Here is a 16,139-nt window from a genome sequence, read left to right as displayed (position 1 = left end):
TTGCGGTTTCCCTGTCTGTTATTGAAATAACTGGATAGCAAAATAGTTTTATTAATATTACTGATGTCTTTAGTGTCGGTCAGGGTTGCTGATATATTAAATTTATTATACTTTAGATTTTATGATATAATAAATATTAAGTCATTTTGTTTATTGCTGATACAGCTTTCATTCTTATTTGTTGCTCTGGATGAAAGAATCCAGAGCAACAAACAACAAGAAAGCAGCCTGGAAGATGAAAGAAGTATCTGCAGTTTAATTGTAATTTCGCCTGTTGTATACAATTTGTGTAAAATGTAGACTTCACTGCAAAGAACCGTATAATTTGGTACAAACTAGATGAAAAATCAGAATTTCTTTGAAGTGAATGCTCAGTTTAATTATAATCAAAATATGTTGTTATTGTAGATAATTTTCTTTTTCACTAACCTCTAATGTGAATAGAATTGTGAGAATTGTTTGAAAACTGGTTTTAAATTGTTCCTATTGACATATTGTTCTAATAGTAAATTCTAAATCAGCATTTTAAAGTCCTGCTTTCAAAAAGTAAATGATTGGAAATATTACCCTCAAATTTACAATGAAATTGAAATATTGCAGTTGTGATGACCTCACCAGCCTGCGTTAATGTAACTAAAAATTAAAATGTATCTGGAAACAGTACAAAATAAGTCTGTGTCACTTAAGTTTTCCTCAAACAAATCTATTTTTAAAAAAAGTTTAAATATTCATTCCACAAAGCAGAATTACTATTTTCAGAGAAATCCAACTCTATTATAGAGCTGAAAATGTTTCCAATTAAATGTAATCTGCATATTAACTCTTGTACAAGGGCCTTAGCTGCACCTAATTACAGCACTATGAGCAAATATCATTAGTTCATCACTACCTGGTGTCAAACACACGGTGAAATTAAACCTCCCTTTGGACTGAGGCATCAAAAGATTAATTACAAATACGTCAGATTCAGTTTGAGGAGAAATGTTGGAAGAATTTCAAAACTCATCATTGATCTGTCCTTGGAGTACCCAGAAAAGGACTGATGTTTTTGAAGTGATTTACCTTGTTAAAGAACCGCATTAGCATTCATGAAGAGTAGAAGCCGTTCTGTTCTGATTCAGCAGCTTACAATAAATTGGATTTTCAGTGAGTTTTAACCGAGGGCAAAAAATGAATAATTTAAATTTTGTTGAAGGGCAAATAAATCTTGGAAACTTTTTTTTTTAAATAGGACAGTGTAAAGGTTAAGTGCCAATGAAAACTACAGCCTGTATCAATATTTCATGAAAACAGCCTTCTTTTATGCATTGGTACAGTCCATTATTTAGTTAACTGAAAATATTTTAATTGTTTTCTAACTGATTTCTTTCAGGTTATCCAAAAACTGTGTAAGAGAGATACTGGCATGTGGAGAAACGCATAAAATAACAAAACAAGATGCAACAATAACTATTTAATATCTATTCGGGTAAGACCAAATAATACAAAAGTAATACACAAAAAAATTGATTCCTCGTTTACTCATGGAGACACAGCCCCCTCAAATGTTTCATTCACCTAATTAGAGCATGTTCCTATTGAATGGGTTTATCCATGGCAAATATTTACCTCACCTCAAGTAGTTATATATATATAGTCATATCTACTTATGATATAGTACAAGATAATACATTTCAAACAACATACAGTACGTGTGGGGGCAGGGGGGAGGTAATGGGAAATGGCTTTCAGAAGCTTTCATACAGCGACATGAAATGCAAATTATTTTGTCCGACGCACTGCAGTTCCTGCTACACAATAACTACACAGCTGTAATTTCCATAATCCCATGAACTGTGCTGTATGTACATGTGGCAGAAAGTTTGGACTGATCCCAAAATTCACCAGGAGAACTCACTACACACACATAGGGAAGTAGCTTTAGTTTGTTCATTTTTGTGCAAAACTTCACAATTTATAGAAATGATCAGCTGTGCATTTACTAACAGATGAGCGGATGTATAGTACAGTTTAGAGGGTTACACTTCATTACTACTGTCTGTGCATCTGCTGGTGAAGATGTTATGCTATTGTAAAATCATACTAGTGGTGTCCAACTTGAGATCAGGCTCATTTTTCATTTCAGAACACTATATGTTGTTAATATTTGAAGCCTGCACAACAGGAAACCACTGGATTCTAATAACTCTACTGTTGAACGTATATATGTTAGTATTGCTCCACTGTAAATTCACTGTGAATTTAGTTTGCACCGGTGTCAACAGGTGACCCAACGCAAACATTACTTAAAATATTCCCAAAAAAATTTGAATCAAAAAAACTTTACCCACAGCCATGGAAAGACACAACGAACATGTGCTTCAAACTCATCCACACATCATCCAGAATACACGGAAATAAAGAGGTTGGTACAAATAAAAAATAACTAAAAAGTTAAACAACATACAGCGTATTGAATACCACATCATCACAATCAGACAAGACGACTCACAGGTTTTGAAATAACGAGCATTCAGATACGTATCTTCACATCTGTTTCAAGTCTAATACTGTATTACGGTAAATAACCATCTACTGAATGTTGAAGAAGTTTTCAAAGAAGACTCGAAGTGACACGAGGCATTTTCACTGAAATTAACAGGACACAGTCTCTGACTTGAACACGTCAGGCCTCACCGGCGCTACACACAAATATCCTCTGGTGAAATTTAACTCCATACAGAAATAATTGGCTTGAATTTAATATTCTATTTTCTTTGTTATAAACATCATATTACACCGACTCATGGAATAACACCAACAGCCACAAAATTACACACTAAGGCCTGAAATCCAGAACTTCAGAAACAAGAAGTCATTGAAGCATTTACATGTAGGGGTAAGTGGGAGAATTTGCCAAAGGGAGAAAACATCCATCACTCCATACAATGCTATGACCACCTACGACAATTATTACTATTATTTACTGTACGTCTGACCTCCAAGTGTTTTGGTTTTCTTTCACTTTTAACCTGTACAACATTGATTTGGAATGTTTATCCAATAAATCCTTAAATACCTTGTGTGCTTCACTTTAGCATGTAGTAAAAACTCATTAAACTGAAATCAGCCTGCTCAACGCCAAACCAGTAAGTAATGACAAAACCAAAGTTTCTGAATGGTTTAAAAAGGAGACAAAAGCCCAACATGTTGACGCTCTATGGGCTTTTACAGGTAGCAGTTAAAAACAGCTATCACACCTTTCCTGAGAATGTAAAGATGTTGACCTGAACTGAATCATCAATCATTAATAAGGAGAAAAAAACTAAACAGGCCACCAAAACTAAAACTGTCTTTGTATTCAATAGTTGAGAATTTAGGCAAGTTTAACTTAATAATAACACTTTTTTTAACCAATATTAAAAAGATAAACAAATTCCCAAATTTTAAGAAATAGTTTGACATTTGCTTTCTTATTAACAGTTAAAGGAGAACTATAACACCACTATCACGTCTGTATGGCAAATAGAAGCTAACGGAAGCCAGATAGCTTAGCTTAGCTTAGCAAAAAGAATGGAGACAATGGGGAAAAACAGCTAGTGTAACTCTGTCCAAACATAACAAAGTCTGCCTCCAACAACCTCTGAAGTGTAATATAACATGTTGATTAGAGAAACAGAAGTACCACAAGGTGTATTTTGGCATCTCTGGACACAGCTATGCTAACTGTTTCACCCTGTTTCCAGTATTCAGGCTAAGCGAAGCTAACTGGTGGCTAGTGGAAGCATTGCATTTATTGTACAAACGTAAGAATGTTAATATATTCTTGGTGAACTCAGGTAAAAGAAAGCAAATTAGTGTATTTCCCAAAAATATCAAACTATTCCTTTAAACGGAAATCCTTCTTTAAAGTTTTCTTCACATTTTTTATGTAAAGTTTGTTAGCTAAACAGCTACCATAGTACATCAACTGAATAACAGTTTTAGCATTTGGTGACCTCCAAGGCTAAAAGAAATAAGTAAACATGATTAACAATATAGCCGTTACAGTACCTTAAAGAACACACTAAAGGTCAAAATTAAAGTGTGACACAGGCAGAGGCAGAGAAGTTGCTCAAACCTACCTGAAGGAACTGATTAAGCTCAGGGGATTGGTTTTAGCTATGTGTCTCCGTTGAAAAGCAACATACACATTGACCAGCTAAAACTGAGCAGCATAAAACAACAGCAACATTTTTTTTTTTTTTAAATAATTGTTTGTTGATTTATATGTGAACTGACTAAAATTATGAAACCCCACGCGTCAAAATTCAACAACATTTCCACCGAAAACATGACTTTTCCTCTACATTGTTCTGTTTGAATTCAGCTTGTACAGTGTTATAATGAAGGGCACCTAATTCTGAATTGTGTTCTTAATTGATCCCTTTTTAGCTCTCCCACACGGCAGCCTGGCCCCCTCGTCTGTCCTACATCGGGTCGTCGTAGTTGTAGGTGGGCGCTGCTGAGTACTGGTTCTGCTGCATGGCTCCCTGTGCAGCCCCCATGGCCGCCTGCTGGGCCGCCTGCTGGACATGGGGGTTCTTCCAGGCCCCTGTAGCCCACTCCTCCTGGGCTTTACCCAGGCTGCCACCACTGCCGCGGTAGAAGTTATGAACCTGCAACAGATGTTACAGTTGGGATTAAAAAGGCTCTTTATCGCTGTGTTTCAGGAACAAACAACAAATGTAATTTTTGCTCAGATATCTCTGCAGTTACACACGTGGACAAAATTGTTGGTACCCCTCGGTTAATGAAAGAAAAACCCACAATGTTCACAGAAATAATTTGAATCTGACAAAAGTAATAACAAATAAAAATTCTATGAAAATTAACCAGTGAAAATCAGACATTGCTTTTGAGCCGTGGTTTAACAGAATTATTTTAAAAATTAAACTCATGAAACAGGCCTGGACAAAAATGATAGTGCCCTTAACTTAATATTTTGTTGCACAACCTTTTGAGGCAATCACTGCAATCAAACAATTTGTGTAACTGTCAATGAGACTTCTGCACCTCTCAGCAGGTATTCTGGTTCACTCCTCATGAGCAGACTGCTCCAGTTGTCTCAGATTTGAAAGGTGCCTTCTGCAGACGGCATGTTTCAGCTCCTTCCACAGATGTTCAATAGGATTTAGATCAGGGCTCATAGAGGCCACTTCAGAATAGTCCAGTGTTTTCCTCTTAGCCATTCTTGGCTGTTTTTAGCTGTGTGTTTTGGCTCATTATCCTGTTGGAAGACCCATGACCTGCGACTGAGACCAAGCTTTCTGACACTGGGCAGCACATTTCTCTCTAGAATACCTTGATAGTCATGAGATTTCATTGTACCCTGCACAGATTCAAGACACCCTGTGCCAGATGCAGCAAAGCAGCCCCAGAACATAACAGAACCTCCTCCATGTTTCACAGTAGGGACAGTGTTCTTTTCTTGATATGCTTCATTTTTGCGTCTGTGAACATAGAGCTGATGTGCCAAAAAGTTCCAGTTTTATCTCGTCTGTCCATAGGACATTCTCCCAGAAGCTTTGTGGCTTGTCAACATGCAGTTTATCAAATTCTATAGTGCCGTGATTTCTAATCATCATTAATAATAATGATAAAAAATGCTGCATTTCTATAAAGATATACTGCATTTTGAACAATGCCATATAGGGGAATGAACAGTCTTGGCGGAGTACTGCGCTCTCTGAATGCTTTTATTGTTGTGTTTGCCTCATTCACTTCACGCTTTACAATTTTAATAGCTATCACAAACTGAAATGTAAAAATACAACTTTAACTACTGCTAATGAAGGTGAGTCGGGTCAGATTAACGACACCCACCAAAACTGTATGTAATCCAGGTTTTGACAAAATGTTAAGAGGAGCTGAAGTTCAGTCTGTTGCTTCCAGTTGTTTGTGGGAATCTTTCTTTTGACTTAATTAAATACCTGCAGCATCGTCCATATAAACATCTCCAAAGAGAGAGAGTTGCACGCCTTTATGCATGTGACATTACAGCAATAACTTCATTAATTGAATTGAATTAATTAAACAGCTGAGCTGTCACACAAAGAGCTACAATTTCTATCTGCAGTTAGGTCTGTCCTGAATCCTGGGCTGCATCACACCTGGAAACTGTTTTACTGTGAAACATCTAAAGTCTCAAATGTTTCTGTCATATCATATTTTTATCTGCAATGACACTGTAATGAAAGGGTTACAGAATGTGGCCTCGCTAATAATAAAGTAAATACAAAACACATTTTTTCATACTGTGAGTTGCTGTAGTTTAATTAATAGTCAGTAGTTAAATGAATTTCATACATGGAAAGAATTTTCGGAGTTTAAATGATAAATAAACCATGAATGACTTTGCTTGTGGGTGAACTGTTTCCCCCCTCAAATACACTCCAGCATCTCTTCTCCAAAATGCCAAAATTCAAACTGTACTAGTATTAGTCTATGCACATCAGCTTACAAGTAACATTAACTGTGAAGTAAGAAATAATATTATATAGTATATATGTGTTATACCCACAGCTTAGGTGATTTTATAATAAAATTCCTAAAATTGAATTATGGCTTTGATTTCTGTCTTGCAGCTAAAGACTTTTAGTGGCCCCATCTGGCCTGCCTATGAGAAACGACTCTAGATTCTAGCTCCACAAATATCTGGCTGAAGTGTACTCTCATTATAAATGCATCTAACTTCTCCCATTAAATCCTACATTATTAACGTTGTTAAGATGTCACTATCTGAATTCACACTGATCAGTGCGGTGGTGAATATTTTCAAAATACTTCCTCAGTTAAGCAGATATTAAGCCTCAAAAAGAGCTATGTGTGGGGAGCTTGATTGACACTCCTGGTGTGAAGGGACAATCCGTTTGGACAAGGCAGGCCAGGAGGTTCATTTACCGGTGATGTTGAGTTACTTGGTAATATAATGATTGTTATTTAGTTCTTTACTGTCGGTGGAGAACACTGTCTATCCCCCACACATGATAATAGGACAGTTTTGCTGTTTATATTTAATCTGTTTTTAATTTACTGTAATGTTGGTTAATTGAATTAACAGACCCTTCAAGGTATTCTGATATGGCGAATGTTTATTTTCTTGATGTTTTTAATTTTAAGGCTCTTCCTATGCATGTTTACATGTGTACAAAGCATCCTGCATGTTAGCTAACACACCGTTGATGCTGTACAGGTTAACTATGTACTCTAATCAGGTTTAAAGTGTTGATCTCCTGTTCTACCCTGGCTTCAAAAAGAAAACATTACAATAAAGCAATTCTCTCAATTACCAATTCAGCTCCACTTGCTGCATCTGTTTTTTGATATGTCAATGTTATATGAAAATGTTTTCTATCACTGTATCTCGATCACAGTAACATGAAATACGCTGCAGATCGAGACAGAAGAAGCTGAAACATCAACAGAGGTAGAAATTTCTGGGTCACCTTTGTGAGGGCGATGAAGGAGAGCACAGCCACCGCAGTGAACATGACGGTGGGAATCAGCATAACCACAGCTGAGCCGATGTTGGTGCTGAAGAAGGTGATGGTCGCCAGCCAGCCACTGAGGGGAACAACAGAAGAGCCGTCACACACTTTGAGACAATTCATATTGATATGATCTAACAGCACCTCCTGCTTCTAACCAACGTTATTTTCACTGTACTGTTTATATTTGTAGCTGACTTTTTGGAAACTTTGACACATCATCATACCATAGAGTTCATTTTGTTAGCAAACATTTGCTTGTTTTTTTTTTTAAATTTTTTTAAAATTTTGAGTTGTGTTAGTGTCCATCTGATGAGTCCAATACTCACTCTTCTTTTTTCTCTTATAGCTCTGTGTCTCTGGCCTACACTTGCTTGACAGTTTCTTGGTAAAAGTGAACCAAAACAATGAAGTCACAAGCCAGAGAACCAAAACTACGACTTCCATCACATTACACAGTCTTTATTTATTTATGTGTATTCTTAGTTGGGCCTTTCCTTTCTGTTATGTTTTGCTATTGTTAGGTCCTTATGTATAAATGTAAATGAACGTATTGGTGTATATTTATTAGAAATCATGTTCATTATTATTATTGTTATTATTATTATTTTTATTGTTTGTAAATGGTATTATTTGGAAGAAGCAGGAAGAATAGATTTACAGTCATTTGTGTAAGGAGAAGGGGTGGGAATAGATAAGCTTCGATTTCTTCTCACTCCTTTTTGAGCAAGTTATTCATTGTCTTTTGTTGTTTTCTTTTTATTTTGAAATGTTCAAAATAAACTTTCAAAAATAAAAAATAAAAATTAAAAAATCAGTCATTTACTCTATAGATGATTTTTTAAATGATATAAAATACCTATTAAGGCAAAAACCTATTCTGGATATGTGGCTTTTATATTATTATCATTTCTCTCCGGTATGTATAAATTATATAGAGGTTGCTGCAGTGAGAGTGCTGAAGGGAATTACGAACAGAGATTATATTTCTCCTACATTAGTTTCTTTTCTTTGGCTCCCTGTAAGATTTGTAATAGAATATAAAGTCCTTCTCCCTTAATGCAATTCTCTGAACAACCAACCTCTACCTTATCTTAAAGACCTCGTAGCACCACATTATCCAACTGGAGCACTGCAGGTTTACTTGTGGTTCCTCCTGAAGTTTCCAAAAGCAGAATGAGAGGCAGAGCTTTCATCTATCAGGTTACTCTGCTGTGGAATCAGCTCCTAGTTTGGGTTTGGCTGGCAGATGCCCTCTCTGCTTTTAAGATTAAACTTCAAACTTTTCTTTTTGATAAAAAGTATAATTACAGCTGCTTAGATGACCTTGAGCCATCTCTTAGTTATACATTTATATGCCGCCACTGCATGTCATTCACTTTGTGTCTTTTATATTTCACAGTTGGAGCTTTTCCTTCTCCATTTTCTGTTTCTCCGTAAAGTTCTGCAAACATCCTTTGCTCTGGAGGGGCATATTTCCGATCTGTGGTTGTTTAGCTCACCAACCTGCCTGTATACATTCATATTGCTTGTTGTTTGTCTGTTTCTCACTCCTCATCTTTTCTCACTCCATTTTCCCCTCATCACAACCTGTCAAGGCAGATGCCCACCTTCCCTGAGCCTGGTTCTGCCGAAGGTTTCTTCAGGCTAAAGGGAAGTGTTTTCTGTTGCCATGGTGCCCTCTATAATATAATATTGTAAGGTCTTGATCTTTCTATGTGAAGTGCCCTGAGATTACTGTATAAATCATAGTGAATTGAACTGATACTGGATGTAGAACACTACAGTACAGTGAGGTGATTGAAAAATATATTCATGTGGGTAAAAAAGTTGAAACCATAACAAATGAGTGCAGAAAAACACCAAATGGAGAGGCTTACATGTGTGAATTGTAGGCTTCACACTCACCAGATCGCAATCCAATTAAACACGAGAGAATATTATGTTTTTGAAGAATGCTGTTCAGCGCTCCAATGAAACATTTGTGAACCTTTGCCAACAGGCAATGATCCAAATTAACTGAGACGTGTTAGGGTTGCTTTTTCTTTCCATTTGTCACCCATTAATAAACATATTAAATACACTGGCAGCTGGATAGTTCAGCGACTAGCACCCCTAACTTTGGCATGGGAGGTTGATGGTTCAAATCCCAGTCTGGGCTCAGTTGTTCAGTGAGGATACTTGCACTCCTACCTATGTTGTATCTACTCTCATATGTAAGTCGCTTTTCAATAAAAGTGTCTGCTAAATGAAATTGTAAATTGTACACTGCATACACTACCATTCAAAAGTTTGGGGTGACTTAATGTCCTTATTTTTGAAAGAAAATATTTTTTTTCAATGAAGATAACATTAAATTAATCAGAAATACAATCTGGACATTGTTAATGTGGTAAATGACTATTCTAGCTGGAAACGGCAGATTTTTAATGGAATATCTCCATAGGGGTACAGAGGAACATTTCCAGCAACCATCAATCCTGTGTTCTAATGATACATTGTGTTAGCTAATGGTGTTGAAAGGCTAATTGATGATTAGAAAACCCTTGTGCAGTTATGTTAGCACATGAATAAAAGTGTGACTTTTCATGGAAAACATGAAATTGCCTGGGTGAGCCTGAACTTTTGAACAGTAGCATACATTATATTTAATTATCAACTGCAAGTTCTTACCACACTCCCCAGCCTGGAATACCAACAGTCTGGATAATACTGATCACCACCTGGGCCATGAAGACGAAGAAGAAAGCCATGAAGTTGAAAGAGCTGTCAGTCCTGCACGGAGAAAAACAATCAGCATCAGAAATGATCTGATTCAGCAGAAAGATTTGTTATGTTTGCTCAAGGGGGAACCTGCTTACTTGAAGGCCTTGTAGATGGGCCTGAACCAGCACACGTAGGAACAAGGAGTAAAGAGGATGAGCCACAGGATGGCCATGCCAAAGTTGGTCGCTCCACCGCCTCCACACATCCATGCCAGGCAGCCAATCAGATTTACAGCTAGTGTGGCAGTATTCACTGTCACAGAGAAAGAGCAAAGGATGACCAAAGGATGAAAGACTAAAGATGGAAACCTCTGTGGCAGATACCCCACAGACTGCATTACTCATAAAGCAGCAGGATTTAGTCACTATGAATCTCAGCACCTACTGTATACCATGTTTTTATTTCTACATTATAGCTACCATATTATATGAAGCAGACTGGAGCTACAGTTTATTTATCACACACTGCACGCAATCTATGCTCTACAAGTTCTAAACATTGTGTTTACACTAAACTACTTCTTCACCAGACTTACATTCTTGTGTTCAAATGGCAGAACCTATGTGATAATGAAAAACATACCACGATGTTCATGTTAAAGTAACATTTTGACAAATTACTAATATCTACTTTAACAATTTGGAATTAAATTAATGATTATGATCACAGTTTCCCAGAGTCTAAGATGTTTTCAAGTGTTTCGATTTGCAGAATATTATGAATTTTGCCTGAAAAACATCTGGACTTCTGAGTCAATAATCAAATAATTGCACCATTTTCTGCCAATCAGCTTGATCAACATCGGTCTGATTGTTTTGTTAGTCAAAGCAAATAGCAAAATGTTCTACCCAAAGTTACTTCACACTAGAAAATGCAGAAGAAAATGGAAACTAGCAATAATTGAGCTCTGTGCCATGCAAACTGACCGGTCAGTCTGGTCTCCCAGCTGTACCAGAGTGCCTGTGGGGTTTGAATCTCATAATATTTAGGGTAAAACAAAGTGACACGGCATAAGGAGGAGTGGAGAGCTTAACTGTTCTGCGATACACAAGTTTCCTCTGCAGGGACACTCACAGATCCAGAGGTAGTAGAGCCTCTTGCACATGGTCCGCCGCTGGTCTGGGATCTCATTGAAGTCTTGGTAAAAACATGGCTTGAGGGGGATGAATCGAGGCAGGGGAGGGAAGTTGTTTTCTAGGATGCAAAGACACACATCAAATTCTTGAAGGAACCAAATCGAGACAGCTGCATGGCAGATTCAGCTCTTGTAAATGGGCTGACTCTGCATTAGCTGCATGAGAAGGAAAGTGACGCTCACCTGCCATGATTACCGCTCAGGATTTTATTCTCCACTTGCAAACAGGCACACAGACTTCAAATCTCAGTCGCCTTGAAAACCAAACTGCAAAGAACGTATCAGTCTTATTAAGTGCAACATCACTCTGAACACAAACACTCCTTGTAAGCAACAGGCCACAACCCTCCATAGGCCTTCCTGAGGAGCACTGTAATAAAAGACCTTCCATCCTGATATGATTTAAAGGTGCCACAAAGGCCTTCCCAGCCATCACGGAGCATCATTGTTCAAATCTACAGACACGACCCTGTTTTCCTCAGCACATATTACAGCTGTGTAATGCGCGCTAATGTGGGAAACAGCGTGGCCTTGTCGCCATCCCTGAAATGTGGCTTCATCCTATGGGCGATAAATAGGCGTGTTACAGGCCTATAGTGTTCTCAGACTGGGCTGTATTCAGTACAGATGTTTGTTTAACCACTTATCACTGCCATAATTCTACAATCAACCACCTTCCACAGGATCTGGCTGTGTTTGTCAATCACATTTGCAGTGCACATCATGGTGGATGTATGAAGGACACCTTTCTGGCATAAATAAAGCAATCTGTAGCTCCAAAAACGGCCTGATCGTGGCTGATTACATGCATTCTGATGGTCAAACTGCCTTAAATGTGCATTTCTGTGAGCGGATGGCAGTGATGCTGCAGAAGGACACAGTGCATCGTGATCACAGGAGATGGAGAGGCGTCCTTCAGCCTGTGCGACACGGTGCATCGGTGCTTCTGCTTCGTCCGGACACCGAGCAGGTCGAGCACCGAACTCCTCACAATAAACAAGCCTTCCTACTACAGATTTGGAGGTTTTCCCGAAGCCACATAAATTTTAGTGCGTTAATTTCCCTCTTCCTTCCCCGCCGGGCTGGAGTGTAATGAATGAGAAAGCAGTGATTAAAGCCGCCTTACCTCCCGTTTAAGTCCGAGAATGTCACTAGAATCCCTCCGGTCGTTTAAATTGCATCCTATGATTTAATCTGCACTGAAACGCGGCGGAAGCGGCCTGGTCCGGCGCCGTTCACACAGATCTGTGGCGTTATTATTCCGCAAATGACGGGTTTGGGAGTAAGAGGCAGTCACGTGACGTAAGGTCTTTTCTTTACGCACATCCCTCCCTCCGCTGGGTTGAACCCCCCCCGAACCCGCCCGAACAGAACCGAAGACCGACGGAATTTGCTGCTGGCCTGAACCGACCAATCAGAAAGCAGGAATATTTGAACAAGCCCCGCCCCCTCGGCAATGCTGTCCACAGTGCTGAAAACAGAAGAAACGTACAAACTCATCTGATTGGCTGTTTGTGAGTGTCACAGATACCGATCCCACAAAAAACAAATTTATGACAAGTTATTAGTACATCTGATGTGCAAAAGCCTTGATAAAATATACATTTCACCAGTAGTTTTCCAAGTAGACCGCAATTAAAATAAATTGTCATATTTCACTTTAATACAACATCAAACCTGTTATTAATATTTTGTACATTTGAAGACTACATAGAATATTACATATTCACAAATATGTGCAATATCAGTGTTTTGTACTCATGAAAGAATCTCTTACATACAGAAAAACTTTGTGCAATATCAATATTTTGCACATTCAGAGGAATCTGTGCAATATCTGAATTTCTACACATGGAAGAATCTGTAAAATATCAACAATACTTATGGATATTTCTTGTATATTTATTTCAAAATTTCTATTGATTACCCTGCATTTTTGAACTCTTCCTGTTGATGCTGTTAAAAAGACATTCTATTAAAAATACAGAAAGAGGAAGGGACTCAAGATGGCGGCGTAGAGAGTGGTTGACTTTTTCTGAGCTCTGCACCACCGCATTGATATTTCATACAAAATTCCGCCCTGCTCAATAGTTGCATTAACTTTCACGTCGTATACTTCAACATGAATATTGCTGACTATTTTTTGAGATCCCGGGACAAGATACCATCAAAAGAGGATCGTAATCCGGTCAAGATGAGCGAGCCAGAAGCTTCTGCTAGCATGCCTAACTCTCCCCTAGAGGAAGAGCAGCAACAGGTACAAGCTAACACCGAAGTTGTCCTTGACGCCTCTTTTCGCCAAACTATTCAAGAAATAACGGCAAACATAACTAAGGTGATTGATGAAAAGCTTGGGCCGTTATCTCAAACGATACTGGTGCACGCTGAGCAACTGAAAAAGATCGAGGAACGAACCACTGAGGCCGAGAACAGGATCGCTGCGGCTGAACACACCTGCGAGGATGTGGATACACGGGTTCACGAGCTTGAAAAGCAGATACAAAGCATGGCTGAGCATATCGACGACCTCGAGAATAGAGGTAGGAGGAAAAATGTCCGGGTTATTGGTTTACCAGAAGACACGGAGGGGAGCAACTCAACAAAGTTTTTTGAGAGCTGGATACCCAACGTGCTCGGGATGGAGACGAAAGCAGGCCGCGTCAAAATTGAAAGAGCTCACCGTACCCTAGCGCCGAAGCCGGGACCGAACCAGCGACCACGACCCGTCGTGATCAGATTTCACAACTTCGCTGACAAACAGAGGGTGTTGGACTCCGCAAGACGCAGCGGGACCGTGAAGTACCGGGAATTCCCCATCATGTTTTTCCAGGATCTGTCAGCCGCGGTGCTACGCAAACGAAAAGCTTTTGATGATGTGAAGAAACATCTGCGGGATATGGGTGTCAAGTAAATGATGCTCTACCCGGCTCCACTGACAATAATCCACGGTGGGGAGGCTAAAAGCTTCGACTCCCCCGCCAAAGCAGTGACTTTTGTGGACTCTCTCAAGTGAACTGCACGTGAGTCACCAACCGATCCGTTTATGTTTATGGGCAGGTTAATGATCTTAATAATGAGAGTAAGTTGTTCTGTTCTGAATTTATTTGGGGGTAGTCTATACATTTACCTTATGTGATTAATGATGATGGCTCATAAAGTCAAAATTGAGCAATTTCAAGTGATATTCTTTGCCCTACCATCCTATGTTTACGGTAATCTTGGGTGACTGGTAATGTGACGTGTAAACCAATATCTCAGAGAGTGTGCTATGCTAATTTGTTTCTTCTTTTTTTTTCCTCTTTCAAAGCAAGAGGGGAACTGCCCATTCTCATTTTTATCTGAGGGTGGATATTATCATTTAGGTGGTGTTATTTGAGTTTGGAGAAGTTAACCAAGTTAGAGTTGAGTATTGGAAGAGGAGAAGGTTAAGGTAATCCCCTGGTTATCATGTGGGGAAGGTTCCTCCCACAGTGCTGTTTGCACATTTGTTGTTTGTAATTTGTGTGTTTTGTTTTTTGTCTCTCAGCTGGGTTATAGTCGGGTGCAGGATCTACATGGAGAGTGCAGTGCATTTGGAAGCTTAAATATTTTCAGTAAAAAATGTCATGACCTGTAACACTTTGAGGCTGTGTACTTGGAATATTAAGGGAAGCCACTTCCCCATCAAAAGGAAAAAAATATTGTTATCTTTAAAGAAAGAAAAGGTTGATATTGCTATGTTGCAAGAAACACACCTCAATAACGAGGAACATTTAAAGCTGCAACAGTGCGGTTTTGACCAAGTCTATTTTTCGTCATTCACCTCCAAAAGCAGAGGCGTGGCAATACTCATTAGGAAAAATTTACCAGTTAAGGTGTCAAAATGTATTAATGATAAATATGGACGGTTTGTACTGATTTCAGCCTCATTACATGGGGAGGAATTTACTCTCTTAAATGTATATTGCCTGCCAGGTCATCCACTTAACTTTTTGATTGAGGCTTTTGCTAAACTATCTGATTTTGCAGTGGAAAATACTATTGTAGGAGGTGATTTTAATTGCCTTCTGAATCCTTTGATGGACAGGTTTCCCCTAGGTACTTTAGCTCTTTCAAAACAATCACAACAAATCGCTGGTCTTTGTGAGGATTTTGGCTATGTGGATGTTTAGAGGACACTTCACCCTGCGGATAAGGAATTTACCTTTTTCTCAAACCCTCATAAGTGTTACACAAGAATAGATTATTTTTTTGCTCCAAAACAGCTTATAGAATCTGTCATCTCCTGTTCAATTGGAAACATCATAATATCAGATCACGCTGCAGTGTATATGAATGTTACATTTAAAAAACTTTCCAAGAAGCCTATGGGTTGGAGAATGGATACATCAATCTTAAAAGATCACAAATTCATATCATACTTCTCTAAAGAATTCAGGCAGTTTCTTGCCATCAACGCTCCCTCTGTTGCCGATTCATCACTGCTCTGGGAGACCTCCAAGGCTTATGCCAGGGGGTTGATCATATCCTATACTGCTACCAAAAGGCGTAAAATTTTGGAGCAACAAGTTTTATTGGAAAAAAGGTTAACTATATCGGAGAAGGAATATATAAAGAGACCTACAGCAACTAAACTGAAGGAAGTTACCGCAATTCGCTCCACATTAGACTCCTTACTAACAAAAAAGGCAGGGGAGAAATTAGGATATGCAAAACAAAAACTTTGAACACGGGGACAAATCAGGAAGATA

General features: G+C 38.6%; 1 protein-coding gene across 1 annotated transcript; it reads right to left on the bottom strand.

The window, feature by feature from the left end:
- Nucleotides 1–1,438: 1,438 nt before the first annotated feature.
- Nucleotides 1,439–12,698, bottom strand: scamp5a (secretory carrier membrane protein 5a). Its single transcript, XM_023297641.3, has 7 exons — nt 12,536–12,698; nt 11,593–11,676; nt 11,349–11,468; nt 10,370–10,526; nt 10,182–10,283; nt 7,467–7,584; nt 1,439–4,637 (listed from the first exon to the last, which is right to left on the bottom strand). Exons 2-7 carry the CDS (start codon nt 11,597–11,599, stop codon nt 4,449–4,451), a joined length of 693 nt encoding a protein of 230 aa, XP_023153409.1. The 5' UTR covers nt 11,600–11,676; nt 12,536–12,698; the 3' UTR covers nt 1,439–4,448.
- Nucleotides 12,699–16,139: the final 3,441 nt, after the last annotated feature.

The sequence above is a fragment of the Amphiprion ocellaris genome, chromosome 3 (genome assembly GCF_022539595.1).
Source record: "Amphiprion ocellaris isolate individual 3 ecotype Okinawa chromosome 3, ASM2253959v1, whole genome shotgun sequence".
Classification (NCBI taxonomy): Eukaryota; Metazoa; Chordata; class Actinopteri; family Pomacentridae; genus Amphiprion; species Amphiprion ocellaris.
This window is presented reverse-complemented; position numbering and strand designations above follow the sequence as displayed.

Excerpts from the sequence above, each read along its gene's own strand:
- scamp5a (XM_023297641.3), bottom strand. Across the intron at positions 10,527-11,348 it reads GCTCTACTACCTCTGGATCT|TGAATACTGCCACACTAGCT; the intron begins GTGAGTGTCCCT and ends TCTCTGTGACAG. Across the intron at positions 4,638-7,466 it reads CCTTCATCGCCCTCACAAAG|GTTCATAACTTCTACCGCGG; the intron begins GTGACCCAGAAA and ends CATCTGTTGCAG.